This window comes from Stylophora pistillata, chromosome 9 (genome assembly GCF_964205215.1).
Source record: "Stylophora pistillata chromosome 9, jaStyPist1.2, whole genome shotgun sequence".
NCBI classification, from domain to species: domain Eukaryota; kingdom Metazoa; phylum Cnidaria; class Anthozoa; order Scleractinia; family Pocilloporidae; genus Stylophora; species Stylophora pistillata.
The window spans coordinates 20102102-20125569 of record NC_142527.1 but is presented as its reverse complement, the minus strand read 5'-3'; the positions used below and the strand labels follow the sequence as shown (position 1 = coordinate 20125569).

Sequence of the window (23468 nt, the reverse complement as noted above, 5' to 3'; positions counted from 1 at the left end):
CCAAAGGCTGTCGCCACTCCAACCATCCGTGCCCCAAGGTTTTCCTTTGCCGCCGAAACCCATCATTCCTGAATCTCCTAATCCTTTCTTTTTAATGAAGCTAAAAGGAAACATCTCAAAATGTAACGGATGTGAAGGGAGCTTTCATAAAGACTCTCAATCTGTTGAAAGCATGGCAGTCATTAGACGTTTAGAGATGGACTGGTATCCAAATCTGTATTTAGATGGCACAAAATGTTAGAAGTTAGGCAGAGCACAAAGAAGGTACTACCATATTAACATAGCATGTCTGTGCACACGTCGTCCCTGGTTCCATACAGGCCACTTGCAAGGTCTGTTGAGGAGAACTGAGGGAGGCCTGTCTCTAACGGAAGAGCTTATAACTTTCGTTAACCAGCGCTTTCCCGGAATTGTAATTGAATAAATGGCAGACTGACTTAGGCATTGCTATATTTTCTTTGTACCCTTTTAATGAATAATCGAGATCTCGATTAAAGGGACGCTGACCATGTTAACCTATAATTTGACGAATGATTTGCCGTTTATTATTTAGTTTCACAGCCGTTAAAAAATAGATAAGGTAATAATTAAAAATAAACAAAAGATGAGATAAGAAAGTCGATAAAAAACAAATGAAGCCGTGGGTTCGATTGTTCCTCGAGGATCTCCGGGTAACTTCGGAGACCCTCGGATAGTTTTCGGTTAATCATCGAAGTATATTCGGAGCTCGATGCTCTTCGGAAAATCATCGGAGTTGTTTTGAATTAAAAAAACAGACGTTCAAATATTCCGGCGGAATTCAGGATTCCGGCTTTTCCAAACTACCGACTCAAAACATGAACTGCCTGATCGAGAGTCATTTAAACAGCTTAGTCCTTTTAAAAGCTAATTGCCCACAAGGTCAATATGAACATATGCAATACAGTGTTGCAATATTCCAGGATTTATTTGGATGAAAAAACACTTACATCCGGTTAAAAAGAAATTTTAAAAAATTGCAAAAAAATTAGTTACCTTCAACTTCTGATGAAGTGTAAAACAAAACATTACCGAATAAAAATGATCTTTATGTTTACGGCTAAGAAGAATGGGCATTTAACTAATTGATTCCGTGCTAGGACACCTGTCTTTCATCTTTTAACCCATTATGACATACACAAATGTTGCTTGAGTTACTAAGCCGCCAAACACTGATTAATTATTAATTAAATCGCTTTGAAAACTTTAGCGTGAAAATTGCTTATTCTATTTTATTAGAATTCTGTTTTTTTTTTCCGCGGACCTTAGCTATAGCGGCTGCCAAAACAGTACGTCATCAGTCATTTTACGAGCATCTTCTTGGTTTAAAATAGGTAGCGGAAAAGGGAACTAAGTAAGAAATGATCTGAAGGGAAAATGTCAACTGATGTTTTTCCTTTTTATTACTGAAATAAAAACAACAACAAAAAAAAACAACCAAAAACAAAAAACAAAAAACAAAAAACCCCTGACAGTAATCGTGTCAGAGTAGCCTATTCAAGTGAGAAAGATGTTCCTTCCTTTTTTACCAAAACATTTTTCCACTTTTGGAAAACACGATTTTTCTTGAATTGCACGACACGAAGTCCGATTACCGATCAATTGTATTAATAACAAAATGGTTGAGAAAGATGAATGATAAATTTAACCCGATACGACCTCATACTTTACTTTGAGAACACTAGGAATGAATTTGCAGATCTTCTCCTCTCTTCATAACTAGAGAAAAAGTGATATATGAAAAAGCACCTGGTGTTATAGAAGTCTCGAAAATCATTGGTTACGGCCAAATATAAATGAAAACAAAAATTTTAATGTTTAGGGCCATCAACGGCATCTACCATGCTAGAAAAAAAGTGGAAAAACACTGACTGATCAACCGCTGTTCCGACAATTTTCCTTGCTTATAAAATCTTTCATTTCGTTGAAAAACAATTTGTTGCCTCTGCACGAAACAATAAATTTTTGCAAAAAGGATTAAAACATTAGAAAAAAACACTATTCCGAAACACCATTACGGTTCAAGTAAGACAATTTAGTGAAATCATTGCACGACAGACCTACTTAACAGTTAAGTCGGCCAAAAATTGTCATTTATTTCTTTTTTCTTTTTACGGTAGCCAATTTACCATTTCAACTTTGTTGATATATCCAAATTATTTCGTTACCCCCACCGACGTAGCCCCAAACAGTTTCTTTCGAAACTATCAGCCTTAATTTCTTTATTAACTGGCTGCTGACGAAAATTTATGGCATAAAGAAAATTTTGATTTTTGGCTTAAATTTCGTTGGATTTCTTAGTTGTACCGTAAGAATCGCATCGTACTTGAGAATCGTAGGTGTGTGACAACGAGCTTCAAGAAAATATTAGTAAGTGACAGTTTTAAAAAACAAACAAACAAACAAAGAGCAATTGAGTACCCTGAAAATTTCATATTCCTTATCCAAGTTAAGATGAAGCCGTTTTGATATTCTGATCGTAGAGGGCACATGTAAGACAAGTACAAGATCAGCGTAAATAACAAGTGAGATGACAGTGTAAATTTCCTTTTTTCAAGACCACCTCTTGATAAAACGTGCTTGAAAATAATGATAAATTTAAATTAGAACCATGTACACATGTACACTTAGTATCCTGCTATGCAACTAAAATATATGGCCTCTAGAGAGGAAATTATCATTTATGCTAAAAGGAGCATGTAAAGAGGTGCTGTGTGTTCATTTAATAACTCTGTACAATAACTCCAATTAGTTTTTACTTCGCAGATGTATAGTGCTTTTCGCAATCGCTGATTGGCTACTTTTAAAGAGATAAGCACGTGCTATACACCACCGAACAGCCGAAGAGACAAAATCGCACGTCAAGAGTTTAATTTCGGACAATTTTGGGTATATTTACAGAAACTCCATTTTTGGTTTCTTTGTATTATTTACTAAAGTAATTTAAAACCTTAGTGTTGATGAAAGTTCTCGATATTTACCTCGCTACTTAGAAGCTCGGTAAATATCCATCCTCCCTATTCATGATCATCTCCACTTCGGTGAAGAATTGTTAAGTATCGCTGAATGAAATAACTTGATTTTAAACCCTGTCGAAACTTAGACATCCAATCTGAGGGTCTGCATTGATATGAACGTTTCAACTGGGTAAAAACAAAACAATTACAATTTCACAGTCGTAAGCTTTCAGTTGACTGAAATAACAGCTTATTTTGCTTTGAGCAGGAATGAAACTGTCATTCTTGTGACTAGGCACAGTGCTCAGGTGAAGTGATGCCAGCTTCAAGTCCGATTACCGATCAATTGTGTTAATAACAAAATGCTTCAGAAAGATGAATGATAAATTTAACCCGATACGACCTCATACTTTAAGAACACTTAAAGTTTACTTTAAGTGTATTTACTTAAAGTTACCTTCTTTTTAGTTGGCCAGCATTGGCTATATGATATAGTTGAATTTTATTTGCTAATGGGTGTAGGTGCCATTTTTTTTGGCCCCTTATAACTATCCGATCTGGGTTGTCCAAGTGTTTCCATAAGTGTTTCTATAAGTATTTCTACAAGTGAAATACGAGTTTGGACTCGAAAGAGACAACTAAGCCGAAAAATGACACCAACATGGTTGATATATTATGTTACCCCCAGAATTTGTTAAAAAAAAAAAAAAAAACTAGAAGAATAAGCATAATGTCCGCAAAAACCTCTTCTCTCTCTCCCTGGGAAAAAATAAGCAGCTTTTTCTTTGCGTTCCGCCAAGTTCTTCAAAAACAGAACACGACCCCAGACTGTTTGAGAATCAAGCGAGAATACATAGTAAACTCAGTATCGAGAATCAGCTGCTGGATACTGTTGGTTGAAAATATAATTGAAAAAAAAAGTAATAAAAACAGAAAAAAAGTTAAATGGCAACGCTGTTGGGAACTTTTTCCGGTAGCAGCCAAGGATAGGGAAACTCAAGAGATGCGTTGCGCTCCTTGATTGCATCAGATATCCGCTGAAGGGAAGCCTGGAAACGAGAAATGGCACTCTCCACTTCTTTCCCCATCAACAAGCTCTGAGAATAGTCTCCAATGAAACGCTGAAAAAACAAAATGATCCACGTAAAATAAATCAGAATTGCTAATATTAATAGTGCATCTAGCCAAACAACACCCACGCACTCAAGTACTGGAGTTCACAGTACTGGAGTACACAGTACTAGAGTACACAGTTCGAGTAATGTTATCCCAAGTGCAATCATTATTTTTGTAACCATTAACATTTAGTATTATCAACATCAACAGGATACACTAGAATTATTGCATTTTCACCCACTGACTCGTACCCTTAAATTCTTCCTAACTGGTTCTGATTTTACACATGCATGCCTTTCTCGCAAACCAGAACACATAGTCTCTACCTCATTTTCAGCCATTCTCGTTAGAGTGTACACAGTGGCAACGTGCCAACCAGTTTGATAGTGGCTGGGTAATGTATCCATGATGGTCTTCAGAGTTACTTCATTCTTTCTCGTTGGTGGTGGAAGACGCATTACAGGCGGAACATTCGGAACAAAGCCGGTAAATTCCATCTGAGCGTAGTTCACCGCCGCATGTTGACATGAGCACCCAAACACTATACACGTCAGTAGGTGAACAAGTTGATCACTTGTCTGCAAACTGCTGGGAAACTCGTGGTCAACGTCGCCTTCTCTCACAGGAAAACCGTTATCGTGGATATCCTTCACCCAAGACTGCAGCTCATTATCCTTGCTAACATCTTCATCCGACCGATAGAAGATGGCGACAAATTCCTGTAGGAAACCCGAAATGGCTTTCCACATGAGGAGCCCGTCATCCCTGATAAGTACATTTGATAACGTTAAGAGATGGAGAAATAACTTGCCGACTCTTTCGCAGATAAAAGGTTGATTTAGACTCGCTGATGTATACATTTTGCCTCAACAAACCTTCAAAAACGTTTGTCCTTGCGTGTTTGTGAAAGAAGATTTACATCAGAATGTATTCATTGCTGATAAGTATTGTTTACATATATCTAAAGCTTACCTGTAGAAATAATTAGGCAACTTTTCAGTGTCTTCCACGCCTCTTTTTTCCAACATGTCTGGGAAAGAGAGCATCTCAAACTTGAAATTCTTGTAGGTCTTTTCCAGTAGCTGAATATGCCCTCCACCACCTATACTCAGAGTTTTGTCGACAATTCCTCCTTTTGCAATCAATTCGTTTCTTCCAATGGTGTTGATGGCCATTACAGAACGAAGATGAGGAAAGAGAAGCTGAAAGATAGGGTGAATAGACGGCAATTGCCGCCATGAGGCAACAGCAAACGCTTCCATCAGCAAATGAGTTTTTGTTAGATGAGTCTCCATCTGTGAAAAACAGTGAACAAACTCAAGACTATTTTAATTTGATGCGTTACATCCTATTTCATCGGATCTTTGCTCAATGGGATGGCATTTGTGGAAGAAATCTCTTTTTTTATTCTCATAAAGGATTTCGTGCTGGTTAGACGGCGTAACTTCAAGATCGGATGGCGACCACTAATCTAACCGACCTCAATTTCCAAGATTGCAGTCGATTAAGCATTCTGCTACTGACCTGATGTACTTGATGGTCTGCATTTCGGAACCACATTTTCGCTAGAAGCCAGTCATGGTGCTTGTCGGCTGGAGTCCATATTGGGTTGTCTTCGTTGGGGTCTTGAAAAAGTTGAATCGCAATAGGCACCAGGTCTCCCGAGTTCTTGACATAAAAGAGACATAGAGGCTCAGCTGCGTAGTAAGATTTGGAGTTGCTTTCCTCGCCATTGCGTTTAATTCCCCTGAGTTCCTTGTAATCAACAATGTAGACGTGTCCTGCCTGATTAAAAGAGACAGGTGTTAGTATCTGCTATTGCATATTGTCAGACTGAGTTGGCGATAATTAAAATGCCCAAGTCTACCACGGGCAGGGGAAAAATATTTTGAATAAACTTTAGTCGATAATTTTGATCTAGTTTGGACTTCTTTAGAAGACAGATTAAATTAAAGAGTTTTCTGATCTATATGGAAAGTTTTCAACAAGGAGGTTTTGTTTACCAATACAGAAACCTGACTGGTCAATTCTGATTAATGCAAACTTTCATATTAAAATGCAGATGACTCAGCACTGTCTATAATGGTGATTGACGGAAATCTTTTAAGGCCTCATTTCTCATGCATTTCAGAATAGAAACTTTCTTTCTTTGTGGTGAGATTGTTCGTTAGCTGTTTTGTTTGTTTGTTCTTTTAATTCTGGTTTGTTTACTTTGCGTTCTTCTAACCTTAATTTCATCAACTAACGTCATTCCTCGGTCGAGAAACTTTGAAACCATTTCTTCTGAAACAGGGAAGTTGGTTGGGAGCTCGTCACATCGTTCAATAACACATGGATTGCAGCCGTTAAGGAATTGATAGCCAAACATTCTATCTTCCATCCAGAGATCATTTTGAGAAATTTTAGGTATATCTCCTGTCAAACCAGTGAAGACTCTCTGAAAGTTTTCAAAGCTGTCCCAGCTAACGAAAATACTGCGCAGATAAGAAAGCCCAAGATTAATTATTCCACGAAGACGGCCATGATGAAATGAACGTGATTCCTCGTCAGAAAACTGTGCATCTCTTGGGAGATCACCATGTTTAGGAGCATGTATAAAACCTGGCAGATCGTTGATACCAGGTGGAAGACGTCCCCAAAGGTATTGTTCTTTACGTTCCTCTATCTCAAGGATACGTTGGTTCTTTACTACTTCTGGTTGATCTTGGAAAGGAAGGATGGCTGTACAAACGTTAAAAAGGTTTATTGGGTAACTAAGTGATACTAACCCAGAGCTATCTCAATAGCCATCTCAATAAAAATGCCTAAGGATATTATCGACGACGGCCGACGAAATAATCAAGCTGACAAGAATTAACAGGGTGTCAAAACGTGTACAAATACATACGTAATGAGAAATAATGCAATTACTCTTACGCTTCTCTCGTGCTCTCTATTCCCGCGTGCATCCATAACTTGATGTAGGCACGCTAAGCATTTGAGTGGTGAGGCAAACATTTATAATTTTTTTTAGAGAATAAGAGGTTACCGTATGTTAAAACTGATTCAGAAACTTGACGGCCGGAACCGCTGTGACCTATGATATCAGATCGTTGACCGCATTATCACTTAAGAATAACTTCTCAGCGTGGTGCGAAATTTAAAATAGACTAAAAAACGTTATCATGGGTCATGGGTATAAGTTCTCTCGGTTATATTCTCCTGGTGAGTATACTCTTGAAATGCATTTGCCTTCATTTGGAGGTAAGCTCATCTAGGATTCTACTTCGAGCTGAAAAATTGAGTTACCTTTTCCTTGAAAAACAGTCATATCGGAAACCACCCAGCGAAAACATGGAAATTCAAATGGTTCCTTTAGCTCTGAGCTCGTCACGGTGATCTTGTTAACAAACCAATGCGGATGTTTGTGCCACGAATATGCACTGTCACTGTGGAGATGGATCATCAATATCTCTCCAACATCCATCGCTTGCAAGGTGTACTCGTCTTTGTGTCCAGCTTCAAAGTCATTGGACCAAGAGGACAGAGGAAGCTTTTCAGTTTTTCCTCTAGTTCCTGATGAAAATGCGCCAGCAACAACAGAAGAAAAACGTTTGAAAAGATCTCTGAACGTAACAGAATTAGCTTAAGGAATGTCAGAATATATTTTGGGTATAAATACCTGTCAGCGATATCGAAATGTTAGCATCAGTTCCCGCCCTTAGCCTTTCACCAGTTTCCACGCTTATCTTGTACGTGGCCACGTGGTCTGGTTTTATGTTTGCCTTCCTACATAATCGTACTGTCTGCGTCCTTTGGTATACCTCTTTCCGGATATGAGCTATACAGTTAGAGTGCTGGGTACCTCGAGCTTGTAGAAGGTAAATGCAGCTCGGTAGGTTTCCGACATTAAATCTTAATGCCTCGTTGGCTTGAGGGGATAGGATTGTAGTTAATGTGACATCAGCTACGTCCAACCAGGGATGGGTATTTTCGTCCCAGTATCGCCCGATATCAAGGATGCTTGGAGAATCGTCTGATCGTACTTCGTGAAGAGTCAGTTGAAGCTTGTACTTGACTGGTTCGCGAGATATTCTCGTCTTGAACTCTTCTTTCAAATATTCCTTTGACCTAGTTTCAGTCGGAAGTCTTTCGTGCTCCCTTTAAAAGAATACAACAGGAACACTCAACAGAAGGCTAACTCAACTGATTGCGCTGGATAGGAAGAAACTGAAGACCTGTTTAAACTGGTTACATGGCTTTAAAATCCTGGTTGATAACTTGTATAAAAGTATTCTAAAGACATCAAATTATGGTGATACTTGAGTTTTTGTGGTATTATTTCGCATTACCAGTGTAAGGAACTTGAAAAAAAAAAGGAAAAAAACATTATCCAACAATTATCTCGATTTTGCGTGGTTAAGGTAAGATAAGATAATTTATTTGACGTCAAATAGATGGGGAGTGGTCTCCAAATCTCCCGAGCTCATGTCTCGTGATATAAGTGTTGAACAAGCTAATATCTTAGAACTGTAGATTTTAAAAGCTAAAAAAGAATATTAATTAGAGTTAGGATCTAGACATTTCATATATTTCTATAATTAATATGTAAAGTCAAAAGGTAGTTGTGATGTAGAAAAAGAATAAATAAAGTCAAAAAATGTGTACTCATTAAGTCCATGAACATATGGATATGACTAAGATAACATGTTGGTTGTTTAATTGTAGAGAGAGTGGGGGGGGGGGGGGGGGTGAGTCTCGTTCCCTCACAATGGTAATAAATGGAGATGTATGTTAGGTGGTGCGGAAACTTTATTTTAGAAATAAGGTAGGGAAAATTAGAACATACAGTGACGTACGTTCGCTACAAGCAAGTCAGAGATGTCTTTAAGTAATCATACCGGCTTACCAGGCCTTTCTTTGCTCATCTTTTGACAGCAAACCAGTTTCTACCGACCCATCAGCTGGTACCAGTCGGAATCTAACGTAACGTTCAATGCTGTCAAAGGCCTTAAGGCCATAGATCGTCTCGGAGTAGTATCGCTGGTCGTAATAGGAGTTTGGTGCACGGCGCAGACCGTCTATATTGCTGGCAAATCTGAGATTTACCAGGGAGGACGAAGACAATTGAAAGGATCAGTAAGTATGGTATAAATTTCTAAAGAAATAATGGTTAGCACTGTAGGCTTTGAGAAAATTTTCGCAAGTTAAAAATGTCCCTTGTCAAGGAATCCCAAATTTGAATTCTTTTTTCCAGTCATGCGAGACCACCTCATCAAAAGTTAGGTTTGCATGGCTAAGTATTTGTTTAAATCTTGCGGTTGTTTGAGGTGGTTGGATGTTGTTTTCCTAAGCGCTGCCCGGCCACATTCAGAGCGCTCGAAAACCAACTCTCCCTTTTGCAGTCGAACGCTTTTCACACATGTGTTGACCAAAACATTGAATCTCGAAGTGGAGGGGGGGGGGGGGGGGAAGGGGATAGGAGGAAAAACTTCGTTAATTTTCCATTTTTATATAATTTTTTTAAGATCATCTGTCATGTATTACGTACTGAACAAGTGCATGGCAACATGGACCTTAATTTGATATGATGACGTAATCTATGTTCGGTCCTCCATAAGATCGTTAACTAAGCAGCAATAAAAATGTTTGTATAACTCAGCACATTATATAATTGCTATTTCTTCATTTTGTATGTATCTATCTAGGCATGTACTTGTTTAGTTACTTACGTTTTTGTTTATTTGTTTCCGATGTATTATCTACATAATTTATACTTGGGGAAGGTATCCAGCAACGCTCTCTAGAATGCAACTTACCGAACAGGATTATGCAGATAAAACTCTTCCACATTACCACTTCGATAGGATTCCAGTGCATCATAAATCGTCTGTACATTTGATAAGACGGCAGGCCGCCCAGTTGACATGATAATATCGAAAGGGCTGTCTTCTTTGTCACTATCAGCAAATCGTATCGAGGCACCCCGAAAATCTAACATCGCGTCATCTTTACCTTTCAGAGATGCGTGGCGGAGATAGACGCGAAAAGATTTACAAGGTGTAAGGAACTCACATGGAGGGAATTTTGGCTCAGACACAACCGTCCCAATCCCCAGAGCTGCGACACCAATGGGATGCGTTGGACGCCTACCGCTGAACAGAGCAATTGCACCAAAGACGAATTTGAGTTTCTCCTTTTCAATGCCAAGTTTAATTCCATCGGAGATACATTTTGGTAGAATCTGATACAAAAAAAAAAAATTTTACGAAAAAAAGTTTCAATCATAATTACCTCGTTCATGGATGATTTCTTTTACTTATATGAAATTGAAATCTTTTCTATCTGGACCTGCACTTTTGCCATCATGTACAATACACTCCTTCCACGAGAAAAAGGAAATTCAGAAATTAAAGAAGCAATGAACACACCTTTTTATCATTTCCCCCGTTTTTGGAAGTACTATCTGGTTACTAAAGACTCAACTATGCTTTGGAAGCACGCACCATACACCGAATGCAAATATGACGTCCAATTTGAATTGCCATTGTTCTGCACACACTAGCTTCGTCTTCACGTGGAAATACAAAAGGATTATTACATCTGTGAGGGTCTAGTCAGTCCAGAACAATAGCAACTCAAATTGGACGCCATATTTGCATTTGGTGTATGTACATGCACAATCAGAGGAAAATAAAATTAATTTTAAAAATTTTGAAAAATTAACATTTTTTTCATGATGTATGAAATGTTTAACATGTTATTAGAAGTACGCTGCTTGTAAAGCTTTGAACTTAGTGTTCCTACTGTATCTGCCTCCTTCATCTTTCTTTCAAAGTCCTTTTCCCCCTTGATTTCCTTGTAAATTTCATATCCATGGTTTTTCCCTGAAATATATGATTAGAACGTAAGAAAGCTCTGTGTTTTATTTAGTAAGTTGCTTATCAACCACGTTCTTGATGTTACTATCGTCGTTTCTAGTAGCTAATTAGCCATGAATTTTGAATAAACTTTTAAGGTGGTTTACGCAGGTCTCGCCACATGACGAGTTAGCTAAGTTCGAGTTCGCTACATGTTGTCTACGCACAGGCCGAGTTCACTACCTCAGCTAACTGAACTCGAATTGAGTGAGTAGCGAATTGGAAAATTGTGGGTAGCGAATAGTGATGTAGGGAACCCGATAGGTAACGAAACCGGCTGTTACCTTTGAGGTACACAACTCCCTTTAGCTTTCTGAAATGTAAGGAGATAACTACGAAGAATAAAATGAGAAGAATTGTTCGATTGTTAGATACTCTAAAGTCTTCAATTTTCATCCGAATGCTTATATTTCGGGTAGCATCTGAGGCTCGCAGCATTTTCCTCCGAAAAACAATCTGCAGTAACAAAGGCTATTTTCCTGATTTCTATCAAAATAGGCCATTTTACAGTTGTGTACTTAGTTGGCAAGCCTTTGATTCAGAGTGAGGCTAAAGATGGCCTTGTTGTGATAGAGACCTGTATCTAGTTAGCATGATAACAAAGTGATTTATATTTGAAAGGCAGCAAGGTTTGTATCATAACAAGGTCATCTCTAGCCTCACTCCCATTCAAAGGCTTGGCAACCAAGCACAACTGTAAAATGGACTATTGAAAAGAATAATAATAATTTTCATTATTTGCGAAGAATTTGTATTTGTACAAAATACTTACATTCCATTATGTATTCTTGTTCATATCCTGTAAGAGTAGAAAGTGAAAAAACAGTCACAAACCCAAACGCAGGCAAACTCTATAAAGATCCCGCTTAACTGAGCATCGTTCGCAAAATCAAGATGCTGGCAATTTAGCCTCGTGATCTGGGATGTGAATTCCGTAACTAGCGTCCTTTAATGCCTATACTTTTTCATGATTAACGCCGTTTTTGTCATTTCCATGCCGCTTTATCACTATCTCGCATAGTAGATAGATATACATATATCGATAGCAATATTATGCCTATTTTTGCTCGTTTTTCGCACTAAGCGCGGCGGTTCAGTAAAGTGGCGCCAATTTCGCTCCTCCCTTTCGTTTTCTCTCTTTGAGGGGTTCTTTAGCAGTTTTTGATATTGCAGTATTTGATATTGCAGTATTTGATCTTGGTCTCTTCTGTGGCCGTAACAGTATAAGTGTTTTATACTCCTCTTTCCGTTGTGTTGTTTGCTATATCTTTAGATCGCGTTTTGTGTAATTTTTGTAATTGATTGTTGTTTAATTTCAACCTTCGTCACTTACGCCGTTGAGGAATTAGAGTGAGTTACATTAATTTCTACACGACGTAGAATTGTTTATTCCGTGGCCACAAATTTCGCGTAATGCAGTTCATGAAAGTTCGTTTCTTCGGCGATGGTTTCCCAGGCACCGCCGCAGTGACGTGTAAAAGGGTACCCATGTAACCTGCACTAGCCTGGTGTCAGGAAGTTATGTATCTTTCGAGAGGATGAATCTCGTTTTCTCCTATCGTTACTTGTAATCTGGCTTCTTTATAAACAGTGCAAATGATATCGTATCACCACTTTATCTTATAAAGTAGAGCCACTTTACACAACTGATCTTTTAACGACGATTTGGATTAAAGCATTGTGGGACTAAATTCTAGCTGCAGCTATCACGGATCCCGACCTCCACGCAACCAGCGTTGGAGGTTTAACGGATTTACACAACTTAATTCATCTTCCCAGGCTAAAACCATATCTTAAATAGTTAGGAAACCTCTTTCAAATATAACCGTCGTGAGACCCGTAAATATTGTTCTTCTTCTCCTTCAATTCCTTCCTTTTTTTTCAATATCCAAAATGGAATGAAATTTTCAAATGCTGAGCCTTACCTAAATGCGGATAGGCCCTGCGACATTTTGCACTATCATTTGCTTTTTAGTTATACGAAACAGTGAATAAATGTTTGGGAAATTATACCGTTTAGTTGCATTTTTGACTATCCTTTCAATATCTCAACACAGAATGCAAAATAGTCATGCAATGAGTCATAGCATCTTGAAGCGGACATCAATCTTGACACGCTACGCCTAACATTCCTCTTTTCCTTTGCTTTTTTGGAGATTTTTGACAGAAAAATTGATCGAGGGCATTCGCAAAACAGAGTACACATTTACAGGAACTCACAGTTTTATCTGGGAGAAACTGTATTAAGTCTGTATTAAGCCACTGAGAAACGTTGATTTACGTATGATGCACGATCCTCGAAGTAGAGAGCGCTATTTATGCAATAGTGAAAATCAGACCTGAAAAAAATCAGGCCTATACGGGATTCGAACCACTGACCTGTGATACTAGTGCAGCGCTCTACCAATTGAGCTAACAAGCCAACTGGGAGCAGGCCGTTAAGTTGATTCGTAATAAACCCGTGATGATAAATAAGATACGATGAATATATGGAGTTCATATATTTTGAACTGCGGTTAGAGATGCGTATGATGCACGATCCTCGTAGTAGAGAGCGCTATTTATGCAATAGCGAAAATCAGACCTGAAAAAAGTCAGAAAATCTAAAAATCTTTTTTCAGCTACTTTTTTTTTTTTCAGGTCTGATTTTCGCTATTGCATAAATAGCGCTATCTACTGCAAAGGTCATGCATCATACATATTCCTATATTCATCGTAACCAAACGTTGATTTGTTTGTCAATATGAAACTTGATTAAATTGATTAAATCACATCAAACTTGAAGAAAGTAGTTCTTCTTGAGATTAAAAGACGTGCACCTACCTAAAATTCAAAACACGAATTTATTGAAGCGTAAGATTTTGTCATCTTTCTTTTTTAAGTGTTATCTAATTTTTCAAAATATGCATATCTGTATTTGTATTTTTAGAATTGATCTCGTCTTTGTTTACAAATCTGGGCTTCCCAATTCCCCTTTACAGTTGGTCCCCTTATTTAAGTGGTTTTCTTTTGTCTCGGATAATGCGCACTAAAACATTTAAGTTTTAGTGCGCATTATTTTAGTGGGTACGATTAAATCCCATTTTGTAAGATACCTGCAAAGTTACCTCGAGATACCTCGGAGTGTCCTGAGTGTGACTCACTATGAGTAAACCGCAAACTCAGTAATAATGGGGAAGCGGTAAACAAACTGACCAAGATAAGCATTGGATCAAGTAGATTGAACCCAAAACTCTACCAAAATACCCCAGGCTGTGTGGAGCGTTTCCGTTCAATCATTATACTGTTAAAATTTATGCCGTTCAAAGAGGACAAAAGAAATTTCAAAGAGAGCTCTCCCTTTTCAAAGACGAGACCATATCCGGCTGTTTTTTATTTGTTTGTTCTGTTTTGCCTGTTTTTTACTTATGTTTATGGTGGCTTTGCAATAGATATATTGCGAAAGATGGCTCAAATATATATATTCTAAGACGTGTGATATATACAAACAATTAAGGTACTAATGTGTCACGTCGAGTTCGTGTCATGTTGGATGCAAAGGTGCGAATATTGTTCATAAAGGCATCGAATCCTCAGTTGAGTCCCAAAAAAAAAAATGCGTCATCCACCGTATGTAGGGTGTTGCTGTGTATCGTTATGTGGTACCAATATAGTGAATATCACCTATTGTTACTTTAGTTCTAGATAGAGCCGATAAATATGACTGTATATTTTTTGTCCTTCGGTTATTCATATAGCACAACAACAAATTGAGTTTGAGCGAAGTTATTGTCAGAAACCTTTCCTGTATCGTTTCAGGAATTTTGAATCAAATCTAAGTTAAATGTATATGATGCTATATTGCTTTGGAGGGAACATGACGGTGTCTTATAGACACATTGGGCCGTGAATATGGAATACTTTACCCAAACACTTGACATGCCCATAAAAGGAACTTGACTCTTCGCAAGTGACGGAGCGTAGCGATCGGTCTGTGGATGACAAGGGTATGGTAGGGTTGTAGAAATTAATGGAAGGCACATGAACCCCTTTTTAGCTGTCTTAGATATTGGAATATAACGCCCTAGGATGAACTTTTGTCCTCAGGAGTTCACAGATGTACAAAGATTCTTCGCTTATCGGCCAAACGTCAATTTCTCCGACAATATTTCAGTAGCACAGCAATATCCTCAGACGCACACTTTAACATACACGTACGAAGGCCGAAGGGAATTGAAAATCAATAACATCGGCAAACAGAGACAAAAACGAAAAAAACAAGTTTAGGATATTTGCCCGAGTAACTCTCTGAAATTTCATTTATGGAAGAAATTTTTTCCGAGGAAAAGTGCAGATACTTACTTTCTACTTCGTATCCCTCTTTTATCTCAGGAGGGCAGGTACAACAGAGCTAGCTTACTTCAACAAGTTTAAAATGCTCCCTTAGCCTAAAATTGTTGCTAGTCTGGCGGGAAACTATTATCTATTTGCAAGTCAAGCTTGTGTGAAAAATTCGATACTCAGTGCTGCATTATGATTGAAATGAAGTTATTGTTAATCATATTATGATGAACGTCATAAATGTCGCAGGGGATTTTTTTTTGTGATGAAGTATGAAAAAATTTACATAGTGTTGATGATTTAGCGAGGTGCTGTCCAAAGGCTGACAATGGTTTTGATCAAAGCAAAACTTTTCTCGTAATACCTAATAGCTACTATGGTAACTGTCGTTTTCGAACAGTATTCTCAAAATTACCTGTCTCGAAGTGATGATCTGTTTATCGGTGAAGACTATATTTGCTTTTTATCAATCCACGGGACCCCTTTATTATAACTTTTGTGCAACCAACCAATCCCTTTGGGATTACTCTAATTCATAACTATGAACATGCTAATTCGAGGTGGCTATTAGGAAAAATAATATTCATTGTCCATCTTCCTCTAGAGATCTGTAACTTTGAAATTTAGTTCTAAGAGTACGAACGACGTTAATTCTAAGAAATATATTTAGTTTTTGTGACAATCTTGAAACGATTTTAGGTAAACATTTCTTAGTTTAACCTCGAATGAAAACTTTCAAGCCGTTCTGCGAACAATTGACGTATGTTAAGCAGTTGTAGTAATGAAGAATTGTTCCATGCTTTGCGTGCGGATATCGAGTTATGGATGCACGCGGGAAGTTCGGAGAGCCCGAGAAAGGCGCAAGAGTTGCTAAAAACACAGCCAAGCGCACCTTGTGCTCTTTAAACTACTTGAGTGCATTTATAGCGATTCTTCTATAACATAGCGTGCAGACACAAGTTGTGTGCGGAAAAAATTTAAGTTTATTACAGTTGTATTGGGTTTCACCAGGTAACCGTGTTCTACCCGAAAACTATGAATAAATAACATGGCAAAAATGACCAGGGAATATTTCGTGACCAAATTGTTCGCTGCTCAGAAGTGAAAACGAACGAATTTCTTACATGTTCAAGACCGCGTATAGTAGATTGGGCATGCTTAAGATGGCTCGTACCAGTTTCCTTCGCGTGGGGAACAGGTCACTCTTGCGTGGCGCGCGTGAGAGAAACGTGCGAAAGAAGTGCGGGATCAAAAGATGAAAATTCAAAACAAAGATGGCGGCGCGTGGAATTTTTTTCTACTTTTGTGAGAAGTTTACCTAAGAGCTTATATTTGATGTGTTGAGCGGCCACTGTGAATGCAGGAGATAGAAACTAAGATAACGAAGACGATTTTCGGAGAAGTAAAGGTTGCTTCACTTCACATTTCAAAGAAATATTCAACCGATATGAAATCTTGCGACGGCGAAAAATGAAGAACTCAAGTGAAGGCTAATCTACCTAAAGTGGAAGAAGACTTTGAAACTCGAAGGAAAATAATATGATATAGCCAGAAGTCATGTGTAGGATTTTTAAGATGAGCTCGGGAGGCTGTCTTTGACGGCTGTTTACTGATTCTCTTAGCAGTAAACGTCTGTAAACATCAGATCGTAGGTGCTCGCGCGAGCACACGCAATTGTCAGCGGTAGCTAAAACAGATCATGAGCAAATGTCGATCTTATAGAATCTAGATCAGAAAAAAAAACTAGAAAATTCTACGGAGAGAAATTTGTGATGTGTGAAAATTGACCTTTTTGTAGATTTTCTGAAATTCCGCTCCGTAGAATTTTTTAAAAATCTTTGTGCATTTTCCTTTTCAAGTGCCAAAAGCAATCACTGAAAAAAATCAGGGGGTCACCCGGTTAGTTTTCGAATTATTTGAGCCACAAGCTAAAAAATACGACTGAATAAGCCTATGAAAGCGTTGCCATGGAAACTGCTAGTGACGAAATGACACTTATTTTTGGATAACCAATGATTATGTAATCCAACCCCGTAAAAGCGTTCAACTGGCCTTGGTCAGTCTTTCTGTTGTGTTCTTTCAAAGTTACAAACCATCAAAAAGATGAAAACCGGTACGAGCCACCTTAAATCGTTGTTTACTAGAATTCATCGATAGAAAATTGTGTAGATTTGGGTTAATTTAAAATTTTTAAAAATTCTGAATGTATGCGTTTTTAAAAATTAAAACATTCTATTGAACAATACTTTTAGGGAATTTCAACACTCAGAAATGATTTCAACTGTTCGAAAAAACAAAGCTCGTAGACATACAAATCTCTTGCAATTGCAAGACTCGTGTGGTAGATTATCCCTGCTTAAATTGTTGTTTACTGGAATTTACGACCAGCAAATTGCGAGGCTTTATGTTTAAATCTTAATAAGTAGTTTCTTAGAAGTCGACTTTGAAATAAAAGCTAGCGCTAAGAAGTCACGACGTTTCGACCTCTCTGAGGTCAATTTCAAGTGAGTAAGTTTTCCAAATCAGCATAGATAGATAGATAGATAGATAGTTTATTATCAAAAACCTTGCAGCCACAGGCTGAATTACGTTTGATTTACAATAAAATATATACTACAAAAAATACATGGCTAAGAAGAACTAATTAAAAAGACAAAAATATATAATTAAGAGAAAAACAATATTACATCATTGCTTTATGGACATAGTGATGGATAAAACTATTTCGAGTACGAAAGGTGTGGAGGCGCCGTGTAGTAAAAGAGTGCTGACTCCTTAAATTGACTTCGCACTCATTCTTGGGAGGTAGTAAGCTATAGAGCTTGTGCGAGGGATTAGACAGGATGGAATTAAAAAGCTTATCACATAAGAACTCGCGGCGGTTGTGTAAGGGAACTAGACCAGTCAAAAGAAGCGCCTCATTGTACGAACAATCTGGATAGATAATACGTAAAGCTCGCCTTTGACATCTCTCAAGATCTACTGAAAGGTATTGCGGGAGGCTATGATGATAAACAGGGCATGCATATTCAGTGACAGGCCTAATACAAGTCAAATAGAAGAGCAAAAGTTCCTCCGACTTGACCTGTGCACGCTTAAGCTGACGCAAAAAATACAGGCGCTTGTTTACTTTCTTTACAACTTCGGATACGTGATTATTCCACGTGAGATCGCAAGATATCTGCAAACCTAAGATCTTTGCTTGCTCTACACACTCTAAGTCCTGATCATTAACCTTAATTGGATCAAAGTTCTTTCTAGAGTGACTGAATGTTATGCGCAGTTCCTTGCACTTGGTTTCATTTAATTGGAACTTGTCAGCAGAAGCTTGCGTCGCGAGTTCGTCAACCGCTTGTTGGACTTTGCTGACCTCAGACTTCATGACTGTTTCAGAAATAGTGGAGTCATCGACATATTTCCACATGTCTGTACCCGGGATGATGAGGTCGTTTATCATAATAGTAAATAACCAGGGGCCAAGTTTTGTGCCCTGTGGGACCCCTGATGGGATGGCCCCCCACTCCGAGTAACAGTCCTGACTAAGTTTAACACGCTGTCGGCGACAGGACAGAAAGTCCACTATCCAGTCAATTATTCCGCTTGGAAGATCGTATGAAATGAGCTTCTGAACTAGGATCTGATGGTCAATGAGGTCAAACGCCTTGCGGAAGTCAAAGAGGATGGTTCTGACAGTTGCACCGTTCCCATCCGTAGCACTAAGCCATGAGTGGACCATGCTTATTAGTGCTTGTGTCGTACTGGAACCTGGCACAGTCCCAAACTGCCGTACATCCACTTTCGCCAACACAACAGGCTTGAGGAAACTCTCCACGACGAAATCTTCAGCAACCTTAGAAAGCACGGGAGTTAGGGATATTGGACGTAGATGTTTGTTTACATCGTGTATTGGATTCTGCTTTGGTACTGGAGTGATGTTAGCGTCCTTCCAAGACTGAGGCAACCGTGCTTCCTTAAACGAACAGTTAAGGATATCAGTCACAGGTAGTGCTAGTAAATCTGCATTCTCTTTAAGAAGCCAACCGGGGATTCCGTCCGGGCCGGTTGCCTTAGTTGGATTTAAGGCGGATAGCTTCTTTAAAACAGAGAATTCTGATACCTGGAAAGCACTCTCCTGGTCAGAGTTGGTTGAGGTGTTAGGTGAAAGGGGGGTGAAGACGCGCATAGGAGCCAAGAACGCCTGGTTGATGGTGTTAGCAATGTCTATCGTGCTTGGAGGCGAACCTCTCTGACCACAATCAATATGTTGGTAGAGGGTAGCTGGATTAACGCCTCTAGAAGCTGCGTCTGACATACCACTGAGCTTCTTTACCTCACGCCACCAAACTGCGGGTTTACAGTCCTTCAGATGTTCAACCTTGGAGTTATAGAACTTTGCACGGCATGCTTTCCTCTCACGATTAACGCGGTTTCGTAGGGTGCGGTACTGCTCCTGGTCGCCTTGAGCGAGGGCCTTTTGGCGGCTGTGAATGAGACCCTTCAATTGTTGATTGACCCAGGGCGGCTCGTTGGTTTGTACCGACTTAGACTTCAGGGGGAGGAGAATGTCCATTCCGGTCTTAACTATGGTCTCCAGCATTTCCACTTTGCCCTTGCAAGAATCTTTACTATCGATAAGTGTCTTAACGTCCACATTTCCAAGATACGTGCGCATAGCGCATAAATATGTTGAAGCAAGTTGAAGACGATAAAATGTGGCGAACGCTAAAATATGTGAAAAAGTGTAAACAATATACAATGGTATGTAAAATGCACGATAGATATATGAACTTCATATATTCATTGTATCTAATATACAATGGAAGAGAATAAAAGAATCAAGGAATAAAAGAATAAAATAATCGTAGCACGAATTGTTCTAAACAGATAGTTTGGCGCGAATTGTATCGCACTGTTTGTTTAGCGTTTATTTCAGTTCTTTGATAAAAAAAAAACATTTCAAAAGCAAGACAGTCAAATTTGTTCTGACACTTCCTTAAGATTCGAAAACTCTGTGTGATGTCTTCTGGCTCCATGTCGTGCTGCTCTCTGAGGTAGCGTCCGATTGCCGATCCTTTGTGTTCTTCAATTCGTTGCTGTAAGTGTCGACACGTGTAGCCGACATAGCCTGCATTGCACAGGCCACACTGATGTGTTCTTCAATTCGTTGCTGTAAGTGTAAGTGTAGCCGGCATAGCCTGCATTGCACAGGCCACACTGAAATGAATACACCACGCATTGTTGACTCACCAGAGGCGGTTTGTCTTCCCTGACCCTAATTTCATTCTTGATCTTTTTACTTGTATAAACTGGGCTAATATCTACGTTGATCTTCCGACTGAGGTCAGCCAACTGTTTTTGTACTACATTTGTAGAGTTTTCGAATCTTAAGGAAGTGTCAGAACAAATTTGACTGTCTTGTTTTTGAAATATTTTTTATCAAAGAACTGAAACCAACGCTAAACAAACAGTGTGATTCAATTCGCGCCAAACTATTTGTTTAGAACAATTCGTGCTACGATTATTTTATTCTTTTATTCCTTGATTCTTTTATTCTCTTCCACTGTATATTGTGGACATTTCTCTTCAGACAAGTCCTCGCATATCTTCAATCATTTACAAAACTCAGAAAGTTGTCGTCAATCTTGCTCTGCGGATTGTTTTGAAATCCGTGATTCGCCCCTACTGAATTTCAACTTAAACTTAAGGAGGCTATGCATATAAACTTGGAAAAGCCTAATTTAAACCAACAAGTTCATCACGTCAACATTACGCTTACGCTTTAGGCTTTATATCCTTTCCAACACTTTGTTACTCACTCAAATATGTAATTTTTGTCACTTAATCATAATTAATTATGCATGTTTCGCCTAGTTGTTTTTCGCCTATAGTCCTAACGGTTTTTCAAATCTGTAACTGACGATGATGTTCGTAGCATCGAAACATGTCTTCGAAATTAAAAAATTTCGTACTTTTCTTAAAGGTCCATTTCCATCCGAGATCCTTTGCAGTCGTTGGTTTTTGTCTTGGAATCGCGCTATTGTTAAATGGCGAACTCTAATAGTCATCCACAAACAGTATTAAAAAGAAAAACAAAGATTTGGTGAAGAACACAGTAAACAAATTTGCAGCTAAATATTTGCGACTGAAAAATCATAAATCGAGTCTGTGTATAAAACTTGTACAAAGCTTACGTGAAGTTGAAGGAAATTGTTCGGCTTCAACACTAAATAAAATATAAGCAAATAACCAATATTGGCCAAAACGGATTTACTTTACGCATTTCAATTATAGAATAATGACCTGTACAAATGAGATCGCTTACATACATATCTCAGGATCTCGAGTAAAAATCAGTCAAATAATTATTCTCACCTCGAAAAAATCTACCCGGAGTCTCTAGTTCCATCGTAGGAACAATGCAATAACATTTCTGCAAAAGCACTGTCTGTAGTGTTACCGAAACCCATGGTTGTTTTCCTTGCCCTCCATAAATCATACACAGACTCTCGAAGTCGGAAAACCTTTGCCGAGCCGGGCAGACTCGGCCTTCCTCTAGACCGCTTCTTCGGCGGCATAAACTTTTCAAATGACGTTTTTCGCCGTCATACACCTTTGCCATAATGGCGGCGGCCGAGTGAAGACTAAAACTAGTGCATGGAGACGAGGCCACCCGGGCATGGATTTGTGCACTTGTGAGCGCTTGTCAAAAAGTTTCTGGCACAATTTATTAATCAATCCAAAAAGCTTTATTTCTCAAAGAATCGACTACTAATATAGCTAAGGCTCAAGTTAATTCTTGGGTTTCAGGTGACGTCACAAGCTTTGCTGAAGTTAGCGTCCGCCATGTTGGTGTCCCTCGGGTGTCAAATTTATGAATAATTAGTCGATTTCTATAGTGAAGCCCTCTCTCTTATCGCCGTATTATTTCGCCAACTACATGAATATCCAGAAAGAAAAAAGCGATAGAAGTATCTGGCATTCATCTTAAGGTATCCCAGTGCTCTCTGAGTATGCCGAAAGCTTAGAGAGTTGGAAGGAAAGATGTTTGCAAAAGATCTCGGTCATCGGGGTTGACCCAGCAAGCATACCAGCCGAGAAGTTCAGTCCAAAATGCTTGCCTCCTGTGGAAGCGTCGGACTTGCTGAGTTACCTCTTTCTTGAGACCAGCTTCTACACCAAGAAGCAGTTCAAGGCGTTCAAGAGTCTAGAGGCGTTTAATCAAATGGTGTCGGGATTTGTAACCTCAGTTGTAGGCAAAGTAATCGCCGGCAAGTATGTCGTGAGAGCACGAGTTTGGCATTCACAGCATATGAATGATCCTTTAGTGAACATTTGGGTCATTTCCGAAAACGATGGGACTATTTTGTCAGCCCATTGCTTGGGATGCAAAGCTGGAGTGGCTGAGTCATGCTCACATATCGCGAGTGTTTTATTTTATGTCAGAGGCAACTACTAGAATTCATGGCAAGCTCGCTGGGTGTCACGAAAACTCAGACACCGAAAACTCAGATCCCTCGAAGTGTTCTCCAAGCTTCCGAAGTGCTCCATAATTCGATAGTGCATAGCATAAAGCATGAACCAATTGTTTTATAACATAAGCGGTGGAATAATGCAACAAATCCGACGCGAAAGACGGACAACAATATCAAGAGTGATCCTTCAGTGAAGCGAATCGTGACGGCGCTGATGCCGAGTCTTCTTTCCCGTTGTTTTTCCGCTTCTTCGGCGGCATCAACTTTTCAAATGACGTTTTTCGCCGTCATACATGTAAGAATTAAAAACTATTTACTGATATGGATACTACGATAGTTTGTTGTTCGCACGTGACTCAAGATGGCACTTTGAAAGCCCTAATTAGTAAGATGGAAGAAGATATCAAAGCGATTCGGCAACTACGAGGAAAATAGCGTATTTTTCATATATGAAAAATGATCCGGGCGCGCAAGGCATCTCGGTTGGAAATGGGCCTCAAAAGATATTGTTTACACTTTTTCACATATTTTAGCGTTCGCCACATTTTATCGTCTTCAACTTGCTTCAACATATTTATGGTGATTCGGATAACTCACTCACTTGAAAATGAACTCAGAGAGGTCGAAACGTCGTGACCTCTTAGCGCTAGCTTTTATTTCAAAGTATACGATTAAAATTCAGAAAA

At 38.9% G+C, this 23468-nt stretch overlaps 1 protein-coding gene across 1 annotated transcript; it reads right to left on the bottom strand.

Annotated features, from left to right (window-relative positions):
* Nucleotides 1-3857: 3857 nt before the first annotated feature.
* On the bottom strand, nucleotides 3858-11876 carry LOC148723717 (allene oxide synthase-lipoxygenase protein-like). The gene is made up of 11 exons (XM_088733680.1): nucleotides 11763-11876; nucleotides 10878-10957; nucleotides 9890-10314; nucleotides 8980-9168; nucleotides 7753-8231; nucleotides 7380-7646; nucleotides 6319-6812; nucleotides 5616-5876; nucleotides 5064-5386; nucleotides 4418-4856; nucleotides 3858-4096 (listed from the first exon to the last, which is right to left on the bottom strand). Exons 1-11 carry the CDS (start codon nucleotides 11767-11769, stop codon nucleotides 3917-3919), a joined length of 3144 nt encoding a protein of 1047 aa, XP_088589806.1. The 5' UTR covers nucleotides 11770-11876; the 3' UTR covers nucleotides 3858-3916.
* Nucleotides 11877-23468: the final 11592 nt, after the last annotated feature.

Bases quoted from the DNA above. Each gene is read 5' to 3' on its own strand.
- LOC148723717 (XM_088733680.1), bottom strand. The intron at 5,877-6,318 runs GTTAGAAGAACG...TCTTTTAATCAG, and splicing joins CGTTAGTTGATGAAATTAAG to GCAGGACACGTCTACATTGT. The intron at 4,097-4,417 runs GTAGAGACTATG...TTGTTTTTTCAG, and splicing joins CGAGAATGGCTGAAAATGAG to CGTTTCATTGGAGACTATTC.